Genomic DNA, 16,884 nt, shown 5'->3' on the forward strand with positions numbered 1-16,884 from the left:
AGTATAAACATGTTTTTCTACAAATCTTTTTTTTTTTCATTAAAAAAAAAAGTAAAAAATATTAAATTTTGGGTCTAAATAAGAAGTTATAGGAAAACTTTGCCTAAATTAAATACTTTAAAACTGGCAATATTGTAATTTAATCTGATCCAACAATGAGCAAACAAAACCACGAATCTGAGCGCATATTTGATGCCAGCTTTCCGTTTCTCTACAGTCTGATACTGGGTGTAATGGACATACTGCGGTTGATACTGAAGTACTGATGTTGGATACACAGTCATGAGTTATGAGGTGTAAATGTTCCACAAAAATAAAAAAAAGCAAAAACAAATGAACCACAGAAAAAAAAAGCCACAAAAGGAATTCAGAGGCCAAGTGCTTGATAAGTTTCATATGCAGCGAGTCCAGAAGCCTTTAGGTGCTGTGTTTTTAATCGTTATGCCAGACTAACTAATAATTTTTAACTTTTTCCTTTTGTCTGTGTAAGAGTCTAAGAAAAACAGTTGCTTTTCCGAGAAAAAAAAAACTGATTTTTGAAACAATAAATGTTTTGTGTAAGACGGCAGCATTCATAAGGAGCATACCGAGAGAGAAAGAAAAGGGGGGGAAGGAGGATGATTGTCAGTGGAAGATGTGTTGGCTACTCTCTGCGGCGAGAAAAAGAGTGAAAATCCGGCTTAGCGGCAAAAAACACTGGAGACGCTTGTGTCCTCAGTTTGGGGGACAGCTGACGGGTTAACACTATTAAGACTGCAGAGAACACAGGACTGAATGTGCATCTGTGCTCCCAAACAGTGGGATTGAACGACGCTTTCGAGGCATTCACTCTGAGACACAGATACATAGACAGACGGACCGCGGAGAAGCAAAAGGGACAACTCTGGAACACAGATTCTTTTTGTTTTTTTTTCTTCTTTCTACACTTCTATGACAGCTTTATCCTTTTGTGAGTCCATCAGCTTCAAGATAAATCAAAGAGTTTATCTCATGAAAGTTTATCATTACAGTATGTTCTGGTTTAATTCACCTAAATCAGTTTTTCTGTCTTTTATTTGGCTTTTTGCATCTCAATTTTGTACCGTACAGTAAATCTACTATAAGCTACAATAAGCGCCATATTTCTTGGGTGACTATCTGCTACTGTGGCAAAACCAAAACAGGAATATACAATAAGTAAACAACAAACAACAGAAAGGAACAAAAAGCTGTAGCTGGAGCTGTAGTGGCGAGGTGCTGTACTACCATGGAAAAAAAGCCATTAGAGCACTTAAGCATTAATTAAATCTGTATCATCATTACTCAGTATAATTGAAGGTGAGACAACCTATCAATTGTAAAAGATCACATTGTCATTAAGGTTAATAAGCTGTTTTATAAACTATCGTCATTAACGTCAGATACATCTATTATAATGATAAATGACATATTGATAAAATAGGCGGTAAAATTTGCGTCTTCTCCCAAGATGGTGTCCAGTGACGTGGATGAGGTGAGACAAATGAGACGGAGAGACTTAAGTCTTAGAGATTAATACTTTACAGTAGGAAAACTCCCCCCCCCCCCCCAAAAAATGAACATAAATGAGGATATTTTATGAGGTAAAACAAAAAAAGATCTACATCTGGAAGTACTTCCAGAATGTTTTCAATTAGCCACTGTGCTGTTTTGCCAACTATTATCACATCTGCATCTTTTCTCTCAATCAATTATGAAACACTGTAATTTATTCATGGGATGCTCAGGCATCTAGTTGTGAGAATCTATGAAGAATTCAACCCCCAGACCGACACAGAAAAAAAAAAAAAAAAAAGCTTTCAGCAGCATCCTTAAAAGAAGACATCTGTTTAAATCACAAGACAAACAGTGAGGAGTCTCACAGAGATTGTTTGCAGTAAATAAAACCCCCTTTTCACTGTCTGACTGCAGAGCTACTGATGCATTTTTAACACCTGCAAAATTGTCCAGAAGTTCAAGAATCGAGTCTCTTTTTTTCAGCTTATTCCTTATATACAAGTAAACATATTCACTCCTGCTAACAATCATGTGCTGAGAGAAAAACCCCCTCCTCTTTTCATTTGGGGTCACTTAACACACAAGCAGCGAAAAATTAATTAGCGTCAAACACAAATAAAAACGTCTTTTAAATAGCTGTTGAGCCTACAGTTTAGGATGAAAGAGCATTTACATTTGCTTAAGCTCATTAGCATAATTAAGCTCATGTTTAAGAAATGGCAGAGGCCCTAGCGGTGAAGGAGTTAACGAGGTGGAGCCTGTAATTGGACGAGGACTGACCCTTTCACAGCCGCTGACGGGGACGCCGCTAATTCACTTAAATGGTCACTGGAGGCCGATAGTTTACATCCAACATATACAATTAGCATCTTACCGGAAAAACAATGACCACATGTGTGAGGACAAGAGTGTGACATGACACGCTGTCAGCTCGGCGTTAGCAGGAAGGATATCAAAGCTTCCCTGATGTCATGTGTATTTTTCATTCATATAAGCCATAACAGGTCATTTCTGTTAAGTTACTAGTCAATTCTACATGCATATAAGTCAGTATCTAAACCTTTTTTCATTACTATCCCCTTTTAACAAACTAGATTTACATCTGACGGGGAAGGTTTCCAGGATCGGCTTCCAACATTTGGTAAAGGAGCCTTTAAAAGACATGTGAGTTGAGTTCAGCTATTTTCGGCATTATGTGGCTTACTGAGTGAGCATTTAAATATTTTTAGCCATGACAAACCATTTCTGTTAACATGTGATTCATCTATTCTGAAACCATTCAGAAGGCTATATTTAACTTTAGTTCTCCTTCACAGACAGATCTTACAGCAAAGCTATCGAAGCTAACCTACCTATTGCCAATAAATGCCATGTTTCCTTCATTTCAGTTTATATTTGCAGTCCTCATCAGTGATGTAGACACTTGGAAAAAAAATGTAATGTGTTGGTAAGAACACAGTTAATGTTTACACTCAAGAGACAGTCGATTAGGTCCGTCCAGTTAAAACTAACACAGTATAATACAACAGTTTTAGAGAGGTGTTGATTTAACCACAAAATACTAATGTGGAGACTGTTTAATTATATTGCTACTAACCACAGTGATGTAGATGGAGTGGACAAAACATTAAACACATCTTATGAAAGGAGGACTTTTGCAGAACTGCTTTTTAAGGCTACATTATCTTATGAAAGTAGGACTTCTGCAGAACTGCTTTTTTAGGCTACATTACTTTTAGCTACATGGACCTGATACATTACATTACATACATATGTTACGATAATGTCAATGAGACACATTAAGTTTCCTGAAACTGAACATCATCGCTTATTGACTTCCAGTTTGGTGGAATATTGTTTTGAATTTGTAGTTACAGCTTTGCCTTATGTAAACCTTATGACTGATTTTTCATATATCTGCTGTATTTTGATTTATCAATAAGGCTAAAATATTCAATTTATTATTATGACACTGAAGCAGCCACGTAGGCCTTCTGCAATCTGAAGAAACTGTTATGCCGGTATCAGTGTTTAAAAAGGTGAGTGACCTGTAGGAGTTTTTAATCTAACAGCTTGAGTGGAGCAACAGGACAACAGCAGAGAGAGGAGAAAAGAGGAAGAGGAGGAGGAGGAGGAGGAGGAGGAGGAGGAGGAGGAGGAGGAGGAGGTGCATGGTGTGACGTTCATTTGGGACAAGACTCTGGCCTGGAAACCAATGAATAGAGCCACATTAGTGACACTTCACTGCTCTATTCACAATGGCCGAGAGAGGCTCGGAGGGTGTTTTTATGAAGCGGTTCAGTGTATTCGAATAAAAAATAAGCATCATAATAATAAGCAGGAACAACACTGTTACCGATTCTGCTGATGAACATCCAATTTTCAAAAGAGACGATAACTGTTTAGAGAATTACAAGGCAACAACGACGTTATCGGTGACGGAAAAGCTTGAGGATTTAACTTGTCATGTTGTACGTTCGGTTTCAGAATTATCATCTGAGGTTCAGCGGCACATGTTTATGCCGGCATGTTTATTCATAACGCACGTCTGTTATCAAACGCAAACATTTTAGAGCGGATCGTCTTACATGTAGCTTCATGCGAGGGCCCTTCACTACATATTAGCGGGCGCCGTCACACCGTTACATTTATGTATACAAAATACGAGCAGGCTAATTGAATATTCACTGTGAACATATTCCCTGCATAACATGACTCCCCGCTTTCATCTTTTTAAAAATTCAAATCGATGGGAGGAGAGGAGGGGAGCATTAGAATACATTACTGCATGTGATCCCCCCCCTCCCGTCCTCGCCCTCCTCCCTCCCTCCCTTCCTCCTCTATATGTCTGTCAGGAGGTGAGCTGAGGAGGAGGAGGAGGAGGAGGAGGAGGAGAGCAAAGTGCACGCGACAGAGCCGGCCTCGGCAAAGCTGACGTTAACAATAATGTAATTTAATTAAAGCCAAGATCCCAGCGGTCCTCGCCAAACGACGGGGCTTTTGATTTTAATAGGTGATGAAGAAAAGGCTCGGCGCTCAGCGACACCGCCACCGCTCCAACCAGACTGAGGGGTTCTGGGAAAAAAGGCACCGGCAGAACATCAGTTTAGATCGTATCAGGCAGAGAAGGAGGGGGGGGGCGGGGGCGGTGGCGGCGGCAGGGGGGTCACCAAAAAAGTCCCCCTGCTCCGGGTGCAGGTACCAGCCCCGGCCACCCAAATACAACAACACCGATCAGCTAATGGAGAGGAAAAGACGGGGGACAGGACAGGGGACCTCCAACGCAGGACGGTCCCAAAAAAAAAAAAACAACAACCACAAGACCAAAAGCTACAAAAGTATTTTCCAGAGTGTAGAAAACTGTGTTCAAAAAGGGATTTCACTGCAGGATGAGATTTAAAGGAGAAAAACAAGGAATTAATCCAAAACTGACCGAGGAGAGATCAGAGTCACAATCTTCACATGCAGATAAATGACATTAAATCTGGATACATATTAAACAGCTTGTTGTGCTCTGTGTGTTTTTTTTTTTTCTTTTTTGAGTGACATGTTGTTTGAGAAACAGTTTCTTGTTTTTTTCCATCTCTAAAAAAAACCCAAAACCTTAGAAAGATAAGAATTGTGTCATATTTTCTCTGTCTTTTCTACACATATATATGTATATGGATATATATTAGCAGCATAACGTATATACATGTGTTCAACAAATCTTTAAGAGCATTTTGAAAAAAAGAAAATTCTTGCTGCTCTTGAATATAAAAGATACATACATTTAAATATATATTAAAAGAAAATGATGTTTAAAATCGTGGTTACAGGAAGTTTTTCAGGGTAAAAAACACTTTTACATTCAGAGAAAATTGAAAAGAAATAGAAAAGATTTTGTCCTGACATCTCACTCATCATTTTCTCATTTCTCCCTTTCTCACATTAAGCTACTTTTCACTCTTCCAACCAGCCGCCACCAACAACAATTAGCTTCCTTTCTCCTGGTCCAAGAAACACACACATAAACGCACGGGGAGGGTCCCCTCATTGGTAATCCTGTTACCAGCCAGGTCCCAGCCTGGACTTGCTGAGCGGGGACGTGGACGCATAGGGGAGGGGAGGGGAGGGGAGGAGGGTTGGAGGGGGGTGGGGGGGGGGGATTAAAATGGTGGTCATTATCAAATTTACAACCAGTCATACAGACATCTGCCCTACTTTTCCTCGGTTAATGTAAAAAGAACTAATCTGGTTAAGAGAGCACGGGCGCGGCTTGTAAATCGGCGGCGCTCTCCGCCATAGTTAAAGCTGTCACTTCTCTTGTGGGGGAGCGGCGGCTGAATGGAGCTGTCAGATGGCTACTTGTTAGGGCTAACAAGGCCGTCCACTGATAGGACTAATGAGGCCCAGGGCTCGCTGCTTCCCCGCACAACCCACCGCCACCACCACCACCACCACCACCACCACCAGCACCGCCGCCGCTGCTCCATTCTGTGCTTTATATTTATGTATAAAGAGCTCCAGGAACACAGAGCGATCTTTATTATTGGGGAGGAATAAAAGAAAAAACTTAAAGGCACAGCAAAAACATACATCAAGTTAATTAGTCTCATGTCGAAAAGAAGAAAAACCCTCCTTTGTGAACTTGTTCACTGTGCAGTTTTCCTTGTTTCGGGAATTTTCAGTAAATTACTTCTAGTATCAGCATCAAGAAAACTACACCTGGTTTTTTATTTCTACTTAAACCGTGTCATCCTACTGAAGACTTTGGCTAGTTTTAAGAAAAATAAGATTGCCATATCAAAACTACTGCAGACTAAATAAGTAAGGAAAAAGATGTTTTGTAGTGCATTTTCTTTTACAAGTAGACTGTAGAAAATCTGCAACACATGACTTTGAACGGCATCAAAAAAGCCAAAAAACATGAAGCAGACAAATATTGTTTTGTACTTGAGAAAAGCACAGCACTGATGATTTCACGGGGGTTTGAAACATCAGAAACACATGGATTTTCTTAAGTGCTATGAACCTTTATATGTAAGAAATCATTTTATTAAAAAAATCTGTATTTTTGGCTTTTTTGATACTGTATCAATTTCATGTGTGGGACATTTTCTAGTGAGTGTTTGTAGTTACTTTTTTCTATTCTTATAGCCTGGATACATTTTTGGGATTATGTTCATTATCTTTTCAGCAAATTATCAGCATCATTTTCACGTCTTTACAACCAAGTTCCAAAATGATTTGCAGAAAGCCTGAACATCATTATTTTTATTTTTATTTTTTTCTGTTTTCATGGTTCTAAATTCCTAGTATTGGTTAAGTCTTATGAAGTAAAAAACTATTTTGGTGCACAGACACAGATGTATTTGATTTTATTAGCAGCAGCAGTGGAGATTTGTTGATAAAGACAGAAAAAGCAGGCAAGTTTGACTCAGCCGTGACAGCTACCAGGACCAGCGACAACAAATCAGAAACCTACAGATCATTAAAACGTCGTCAACAGAAAGACCCACGACAAAGACGTCACATATAGTTATCTGTGGGAAGGCAAAAGCTATTCTTAAGGTATCTTTTTTGGCAAATTAACACTCCTATTCTTAGGTTTACAAATTCATAAGTAAGTAAAAACAGCGGCGTCAGTGTTGCCAGTTATTAACCCTGTTGTCCATGTCTTTATTGAGTGAAACCCACACAATATAACGAGTGCAACAAAAGAGGCAGCTGTGCTCTTTTCTCAGCGAGCAAAAAGCCACTAGATAAATGTCTGCCCTTTCAAAACGGAGAGATTAAATGTGATGGTGGTCGGTTGAGGGTTAAATATCAAGCATGAGCAACGTCTGATTATTATTTGGAGCTTTTGTTTTTACGAGTCAAACTCCAGCCTTTTCCAATGAAGCCTCATCTCCTCTCCCAACGCTTCATTATTTGTGACGCTCTGGTTTAATTCCAATTACCCCTGTTAATTAGGAAATCTCATGCTCTCTGATCTAGGGGTTCGTTTCTACTTAATGTCATTTGCCAGGTTGTTTACTTTCCATTAAAGCCTTTTATTGTGAAATTAAGTGTTACATTTGTTTCAACAGGGTATTTGTGTGTGTGTGTGTGTGTGTGTGTGTGTCTGGTAAACATCCTGACTGATGTCAACATATAGAAGTCCTCCTGCATGAATTACCCTGTTTATTCTGCATTAGTGCTGCCGTCAACTCTTTCTTTAGGCATATATTAGCACCATATTAGCATATTTTCTTATCAGACATTTAGAGACCTAATTATCCCTTCCAACAGCTGTGGAGAGAGTAAAACGTGGGCCTTCTATAATGCCGAAAACCTTCAAGAATGTGTCACTTTTTGGCTCTTTCCAAGCATTTATTTTATCACTGAACAATACAGTGTGACGGCTTTTATTAGTTTCAAGAAAGATGTTTTCACCATATTCTGCGCGGCGTTGTAATGCAGTAAGATAAAGGCAACAAACGGGAAGCGTGAAAGGATGAGTATGTGTGCATCTGTTTACATTTTTTTTTTAAGCAAATATTTGCTCCACTTTACATACCGAGCTCAAGCTGACAAAAGATGTAAACAAGGAAGCTGCTAAATAAATTCTTTACGTTTAATTCAGAATAAACAGTCTGTTGAAAGAATTTCACTGCTGAGCACAAAACAAAATTTTCAATATCTTTCTCACTGACTGTATTGATTTTGAGGCCAACACAGCTTTTTCACCTCTTTGAGAGTCTAAATGGGTCACTGTGCAGATCTCGGGACATAATCAGCCTGCCTGATTTCCTTTGAGGCTGCTATTTCCTCTTTTGGATGATTTCCATGTAACCAAGCTGCCCAGTACACAGTGATACACCAGTACAGCCAGTACGGCAGCTAGTTTATTTCTGATCCTATGGCATGGCTACAGTCCAATATTTAAATCTGTATCTAAATCCGATTCAGTGGAAGTTGGCTTTATGTTGTCTATTAGTGAGACTGTAATTTATCATTCGGTCTATTTCTATGTATGCTGATAGACCAGTGATACACTGGTTTTTAATCGACCAACAGTAGCGTTTCCTAAGCCTCTATAGGTGGATTTTTTCTTAAATTATTGTGATGCTTGCAGAGTAATTAGAAAATCTCTGTGAAATTCAACGTGTTACTTTCAGCCCATTCATTCTGAATATGAGGTGTGTGGACTGGGGTTTAAAGAGATGAGAACTCCAGCAACACTTGTAGTATGAAGAACAACTTTGTTAGTTGACCGACGCGTTTCGGCTTGTGGCCTTCATCAGGGTCATCAGGGACTGGGGTTTAAAACAACAATATATCACTACCATACAAACTGGGCGAACTTGGCAAGATTACTGTTTACAGATGACACCATGTTTTATCTCACACAATTCTCACACCTTTTGTTTTCTTAATATTCTCTTTTAAAAATGTTATATTTATTTTAATATCTTATTTATTCTGTTTTTATTCATTTATTCTTTTATTTTATTTCATTTCATATATTTGTGTCTAATTTAATTATTTCTTTTTCATTATTTTTTATTATTATTACTATTTTTCTTCCTTTTTTTTCCTTTTTCCAACAACACTAGCGGTACTGCTCCTTTAAGATTTCATCTCCCATGTTCCCCCTCACTTCTTCTTATGAAAATGATGTTTTGGTCAAAGCTTTTCTGAAGATGATAAACATATTGGCATTTTGTCCCCCCCCATCAGCCGTTCACTCCCTCCACCATCTGCCATTGAGAGAAACTCTGAGAGAAACTTGAGCTCCATTTGCGCTGGAAGAACATTTCCCACAAAATGTGACCCGGTGGCTGACAATGTAAAAATGCAGTGTAGAGGGCAGAGAAAGGCTGCCAATCCTCTCAGCCACGGTCTTGTTTGTTTGCGGTAATTATACTTATGTCTCAAAATTAATTACTGATAACTTACTGATGTTAAAATGCTACATGTACATACACCTTCATGCTGGTCAAATATTGAAACTGAAAAGCAAATATCCTCCAACAATTTTCCTGTCTAATGTTTCACTTGGTTCTATTTCCATGCAAAAAATCACCTCACAGCTCCTCACAGCATCCTAATTGAGCCCTGAGAAACCGGCAGGCACTACAGCGAGCTGCTGAGGAAAGAAATAATAAACCCAAGCATGTATTTCTGTGACCTCCAAGGACAGCTCTGCCACGCCATGCCGTGCCATGCCAGGCTACACCAGGCAAGCAGACTGTCACCTCTACCCTCGGTGGCCCTCGGCTTATGCCAGCCCTGTCCTCTTTTTTTTTTTTTTTTTTTTTTTTTGTAACACCTCCCATCCATTTCTCTCTCTCTCCTCCCTCAGTCTGACGGGACTCTTCCAGAGCAGGTCCGTGGAGTCCCTCTGCTCACAGTCACTTAATTAAACGCTCCCACAGCACCGTCTACAACGTGACCGACGGCTGTTAAATTAAGACGCTGTCACAGCCGTGGCGCCGAGCGCTGGCAGGGTGAAGGAAAGACAAACCAGTCGCGGAAAGAGAAAGGAGGAAGAAGAGAAACAGGGAGGTGGGAAACAGCCTCTCCAACTGCCATCGACTGCCTTTTTCCTTATCCTTTTTAAGAAGAATTTGGAGGGGAAATCTACACCGTCTTACTCCTGAATTGAGTCTGCCTTTCATATTTATCTAAAACAAAAGTCTTCCCATCCTTTCTCTGGCTCTAATATCAGAGTATTAGAGCCACAAAGGCTGATTATTTTCTTTATTAATTAATCTGCTGTTGTTTTTTTTGATATATCTGTTGATAATTTAGTCTGTAAAATGTCGCAAAATTATGAAAATCCCTATCACAAGCTGCTAGAACCCTAAGTGATGTCTATAAACAGCCCAATACCAACAAGAATGCAATTTACAAATATATAAAAAGAGAAAAGCAGCAAATCCTCATGTTTGAGGAGCTGGAAACAGTGACTGTTTGTGCTAGAAAATTTGCTTATTGATTATATTAAAAAATGTGCATCAACTAACCAATAAATCAGCTATATCATGAGTGCTGCAGCTTTAAATCCTGTACTCTCCACTACTGGTTGTTTACAGCACTGGCAGTCTGGAGATTTACATTCTTTCTACTGTTTCTTTGCACAAGTGCGTCATGTACATGTAAACATGTCCTTGATGAACTTTATTTTTTACATTTCAGGCACTTAGTTGACACTCTTTGATTTAAAAAAAGCTGATAGCGTGATGTCACATGTGATAGAGAGAGTCTAGGAAAAGAGAAATAAGAGCTACAGAGAGAGGTTTTAATAAAAGAAATCTTTAGATGAGGTTGAATGTTTGCTGTGGTGGTGCTAAAGTGACGTCTGAGATCTTGAGCAACATCCAAGATGCTCGTAGGAAGAGACATAATGCATCTCTTGTGTCCTCGTTCCACCCTTGAGGATCAGTAACTATCGCCTGATTAGTATTTCTAATCTAAAATTTCAAGATTCAAGAAGGCAAGAAAGATTTCTTTCCTCACCACAAAAAAAAAAGAAGCTAAAAATGGATTTCATAAACTCAGCAGCAAATATGCTTTAGCAATAGCCTACAAGTCCATCAGATAATACCATTAACCTCCGAGTACATCAGCACACTCAGCCCACACGTCCCCCTGGTGAGGAACAGATGAGAGCGAGAGGAACAAATGGAAATCCAACTGGAAATCCACACAGATTCAGAAGAAACTCTAACGCCTGTTCTCTGTCTTGGCTCGCCTACTCGTGTGTTTTTTTTTTCTGTAGGAGGACACAGAGAGGGTTTAATGTATGGTGATGCATCATTCATTGCCCACCTTGTTTGGACATTTTGTGGACAGCTGCTTTTAGAAAACAATACCTAGAGTGTGAAGGTAGGGGGGCGGTGAATGGAAAAAAAGAGATTTCTGGAAAAAAAAAAAAAAGCACACATGCATACACAACACGGGGCACGAGCACCAGAATAAGGCCAACCTCCCTCTCTCTCCCTGCCACCTTCCACTACCTGCTGTCCCCAGTCGATCCCCAGCAAAACTTGGTGGCAGATGTTGCTGTGCTAAGTTGGCTCTGAAGTGCCTCCCCGGCTCCCCGGTCTTACCGACAACACAGTCAAACCACATTAGATCTCTTTATTTGTGCCTGGGGCAAGTTCGGCACTGCAGCTGTGTCCACCCCCACTCTACCTTTGGTGTTGAAGGCCCTCGGGCGCTAAATGTGAGACCACAAAAAAAAAAAAAAGAGAGAAAAAAAAACTGTTTCACTCTCATTTTCTGTCTCTCTGTCTCTCTTCTGCATCTGCTGACAATCCAGCAGTCTGGCTCCGGGCAGCAGCACTGAGGGAGGGAGGGGAAGGGGAGGGGGGGGTTAGGAAAGGAGACTGCTGAGGGAGGGATGGAAGCTTATTAAAGGGAGGAGAGAGGGGGGGAGAGGGTGGCACGGACACCCGGGTCCCCGTGCTGAACAGATGTCTGCGACAACCTGCTTCCTTACACCTGTACGAGTCCTTGTATCCCCGCGGATGAAGCCCGCTGAAAAATTCATGACCCTGGAGGTTTCCTGTCCGCCATCAAAGACCGCTGTCCTCCCTCCCCCTACTGCCTCCCCCTCCCCTCTGCTGTTCCTCTCTCTTCTCTACGCCACCGCTGCCCGCTTCTGCCATCTACACTCACCTGCAACTGGACAGTTCAGAGTCCTCATACTTAGATAAAGTCAAGTTTACTCGTAAAGGCTTGAATCTCATAAATGTGTCATTGTGGGCTAGGCTAGAGAAAGCCAAAAACAAAAGCCAAACCTCTCTGAGAAGACAAAGAACAAAATAAAAAAGTAAGTTGTAACAGTTTGAAAAGATCAAAGAATAGTCAACTGATGTTGTCAATCCAATATTAAAAGTCTAATAAAAAATGAACACAAGGAACGGAAACAGCTAAAAATGAATCCAGTGGAAAGTGTCTAAAAGAAAGCCTAGATTCAAATATATGATATCACTAGCAGGTGTCCACATCCTGTAAGTCACTGCACTAAAAAGAGGGAAATGTGCTGACACAGTTTCTTATCTGTCTTGGTAAAGGTGGCAGTAAATCATGAGACAGTTCTGATTTTCACTGCCTCACTGCATCTTAGAAGATGAAACCTGAAAGTCATTGATTAAAAAGCTGTGATTTTTACATAGAATTTAACGCAGCAGCGGCGCGCAAGGATACTGCGGGTACTTCGGGCTCCCAACGTGAGGGTAAATTCTGTATGTGGTCATTTCTGTTATGGTGCAAGACTTTTTTCCTGTCTTTATGTGTCATTTTACTGTATTTTACTGTGTTTTATTGTATACACTGTTGCACTGAATGAACACATTTTCTTTCCCCTGTGAATGACAATAATTTCTACCTTGACCTTGATTTTAAAGTTGAAAAAAGCAAATTATATCTATTTGAAATGGTTTGATCGACATCGACTACTGTCCAAGATTCAGTTTTGACTGTCAAACTTTGTAAAAAAAAACTTGAGCTCTTTGTTTTACGGTTGGATTGAGTCATTATTTAGATTCAACTCTGCCTTTTAACACTGAAATCTCTGTATCGCTATTAAACTGTAAGCCCCTGGGGGACTTAACATCATATCTGACCTAAAAACTAAACGATTTCACAAATATTCCATTTGCGAATGTGTTCCGTCTTCGCCAACTGCAGCAACATTTCCAAGCTCAGTTAAGATCTCACTTCAAACCAGCAAACCCTTTGCTGCCTCCTTTCTGATTCTCTTCTGCGTTCACTGTGTGCTGATCTTGATTACAGACTGGAATGCAGAGTTTGGCGCATTGATCGGCATGTGAATGAAGTGAGCCAGCGGTGCAGGGGACTCCACTGGCAGCCTGCTCCTCCACGTCCTCCTCTCGCTCTTGTGTCTATGTGCTTTGACACAACTGGTTTGCTCACTAGTGGGCTTCACTCTCTGTTTTCCACGCTTCCGAACGGTTTTGCTCGGAGCGACTGAGGTGACCTCATGTGTGGGAACATCTATCGCTTTTTTGCACGGCGGGAGCTGCCACCATTATGCTTCCACACTCTGCCTTTTTTTTCCTCCTTAAAACCCAGACAGTTGGATGATTATTGGGCAGGGGAATTGTTGTCATTTCAACATGAAAACAGAGGCTTTGCCAAAGAGTGTAACGCGGGTTTGGACATCTAATGAAACCCCTGGCCTCATCATGAAGCCTCATGACACAACACAAACTGCATCAGCCCGTTTGACAAATTGTTAACAATTCAGCATGGCAGTGAAACCAATGCAAATTATATTTTACCCTTTCACATCCTCACGGCAATTACTTTTTCTGCACTAACACTTTGACAGTACACGCTTCTGTTTAGGGTGGTAATATGACTAGTCTGCCCCGGTATTACAGAGGAAATAATTGGTGTTTTGGAGGTCAAAAAACATCTACAGATGGATAACAAATTAAAGGAAAAGCCAGCATAATATGTGTTGATAAGGTTTTGTTCTACCACAAACCTCCATAACAGCTCCGATGCTCATTCACATAGATTCTCCAAGTGTCTGGAACTCCACTACAGTTAGATATTAATCAGTATTAGATCATCATCTAAAACGTCGCATTACAAATGGGTTGAGATCTGTGATTCACATCATTTTCATAGTCATTAAACCATTCAGGAAGCCCTCCTTCTCTGTATGGAAGCATCTGCATCTGTAATGTTTTTGCACAATTCAGGATTTTCCTTTAATTTGCCACCAATCTGTAAGATAAAACTGAGAAAAAGTGAATGTTTTTAGTTGTCTAGCTTACATATAACCGTCTAAGTTAGTATATTCAATGTGAAACAAGTCCAAACAGCATATAGAAATATTAACATTATATGTTATTTGTCATACGTAAGCTAGACAGCTAAAAAAACTTTTTAACCAAATTTAGCCTGGTTCAGTGTAGATATCTGGACGTCCTGAAAACCACCAAATCACTGCTAAAAAAAGAAGTAAACTGAGTTCTGATGATGCTTATTTTTAACAGTGCATCTTCTGGCATTCTTTCTGCTGAACAGAACTGAGTAGTGATGCCCTGAGTAGTAACTGGCAGGCTCACAGCTGGCCAACTGGCTCAGTTTTTTCCATGTTCTTCACAGCAGCAAAAGTTATTCCACTTGAGACATTTTCAGTCTGACATCATTCTGTGAACCATTAAAAAACCTCCTCTTCTGGTTCCTGTTCTCAGACCTCTGGGAAGATGAAGATGATCAGAAGTGCCTTCCACATGTAAAGTATAAGGCAGTAAACTCATAATGTCTCCCCCCCCCCTCCCCATTTGTCTTTCCATTTCCAACAATGTTTTACTTCATTCACAGAGGGGAAGAGTTTGGAAGAGTCAGTTGTTGTTTCCCTTTTAGCTTCATATTTGATTTGAAGGATACATGCCAATGTGGTTCTACTTAGTAGCATTCAATGAAAGGGCTGTATGCAGCATTAATGTGGGTCAGAGGGAGGCGGGGATTCTCCACCGACTACCGTTGCATAAATTTTGTAAGGGTGACATCGTATGAAGCGGCCAATGAAAACCTCAAATGGTGGCTGCAAGTGTTTCTGGTCAAGAAAATAAAAGTCTAAATGCTCATCTGCAATCCCTTTCAAATCTATGCTATTCGTTTTGAGGTTAGGCATATAGCTGGGAGTCTGAAGCAGATGGTGTGGTTTGTTGTTGGATTAATTGCTGCCTTAGAAAGCTAAACACATATTAAAACATCTGGTTAACTTTGACTCGGTGGCGGTTTTTGAGCGGCGTGCTCCCTTAACCGCCTGCGGGGCATCAGGTTTCAGTGTGTTAGTTCGTGAGGCTGATATATTTCCTCTTCACTGACGGAGGTTGAGAAACGTCCAGAGTTTGACCATATTAGGTTGTCCCTGTCATGCTTCCTTGTATGAGTCTTTGCAGCTGCAGCTCACATTGGATCAGTGAGGTAACAACAACACAATGCAAAACTCTTGCCAGAAGCTTCCTTTGCTAAGAGGCAGTGCAGATTATTGTACCTACACAGCTGTAATACAATACAGCAATAAATATCAGTCTAATCAGAAGAAGATTTTGATGCATAAGAATACTCATGCTGGAGATTTTGGCTTTTATAAAATGTTACAGGAGCTAAAAATGAGGAAGATCATCCAAGCAGCTGACTGGTGCATTAGATTTTCTATTTATATCCCAGAGAATAATTAACAGCACCGACGGCTGATAAGAATTTGACTCACTCTCTTCAGGCTTTGAATTTGTGCAACTAAAACTCCAACACAACAATGACACTGTGACATACCTTGTCTGCAGTGGTGGGACGCATGATGGAGACTCGATCATACTGCCGCCGCAGCAAAGCCCACAAAGCATCGAGACGACCCTGATAAATGAGAAAAATGTCTTTTAGTTCTGCAACAGGACATCGATGTTGTGACTGCATGTTAGTTATGTTAGATCAACTGATTTGCATGAATTAAATAAAAAAAAAAACATTTGCAGAGTGTGCAGGCAGATGTCTAATGACAAAGCAACAATCCAAATATGAATCTTTGTCACTGGAAGTTCATTCTTGACCTTTTGAACAGTATATACTGCTAAATAATTGAAGCTCAAAGTTCCACTGATTAGCTTTTCTGAGCTTTTAACCAGATCTCATTTAGCTGGTCTTGAATGGAGCAGGCTCAGGTGTCATTATGTGACCTCTTTGTTCAAGGATGGTTTTTGGTGTAACTGTTCTTCAAACTTGTGGTTGAAAGCTCAGAGGTAATAAGTTAACTTTTGAGCTTAGAATATGTAGATACATAAGATATAAACCAACAAAAGTATCATTAAGAAGGAAGAGAACTGAAAGACAAAAACCCTGTATATCCATTTACTGCATTCGGTCAGGTTGGCGGTAGCTACACGGCGGGAGTGCTCACCTTGATGGGAGTGTACCATTTGTTCTCGGCTCGATTGTAGGTGGGAGCAGGCTTCGGTTTGGGACGTTTGATCATCGGCTCCTCCACGTCCTCCGGTATGGACACTACAGCATTCTTCGCCTTCTCCAGTCGGGCCCCCTCTTCAGTCGAGCCTTTCTCCCCCCAGCGTACCTGGATAACACGTCAAACCAAACACAGAGGCAGCATTCTCTTCATTAATGTTTGTTTAGTGCAAATATACACACACCAAGGACTTTATCAGGAACGCCTGCGCGATCTAACGCAATCCATCACAACAACTGTCATAAACTCATTTACGAAGCTTTTACAATGTTAGTGTTTGCTGACATTGTAAGGAACTATCTGATTAAACAAATCATGACCGGACATTCAGAGCCAACTTTTGCTTGGTTGATGGTTTTCATGGTTATAATTTTGTAAAATCTTAAGTT

General features: G+C 40.4%; 1 protein-coding gene across 1 annotated transcript in view; it reads right to left on the bottom strand.

The window, feature by feature from the left end:
* antxr2a (ANTXR cell adhesion molecule 2a) overlaps positions 1–16,884 on the bottom strand; it is a 75,930-nt gene that overhangs the window by 21,698 nt on the left and 37,348 nt on the right. Inside the window, exons 15-16 of the mRNA XM_042422523.1 lie at positions 16,433–16,603; positions 15,811–15,891 (exon numbers count right to left, since the gene is read on the bottom strand). Of these exons, the coding sequence (XP_042278457.1) occupies positions 15,811–15,891; positions 16,433–16,603 (252 nt within the window). The remainder of the gene's footprint in view (positions 1–15,810; positions 15,892–16,432; positions 16,604–16,884) is intronic.

This window comes from Thunnus maccoyii, chromosome 9 (assembly GCF_910596095.1).
Source record: "Thunnus maccoyii chromosome 9, fThuMac1.1, whole genome shotgun sequence".
In the NCBI taxonomy this organism is placed as follows: Eukaryota; Metazoa; Chordata; class Actinopteri; order Scombriformes; family Scombridae; genus Thunnus; species Thunnus maccoyii.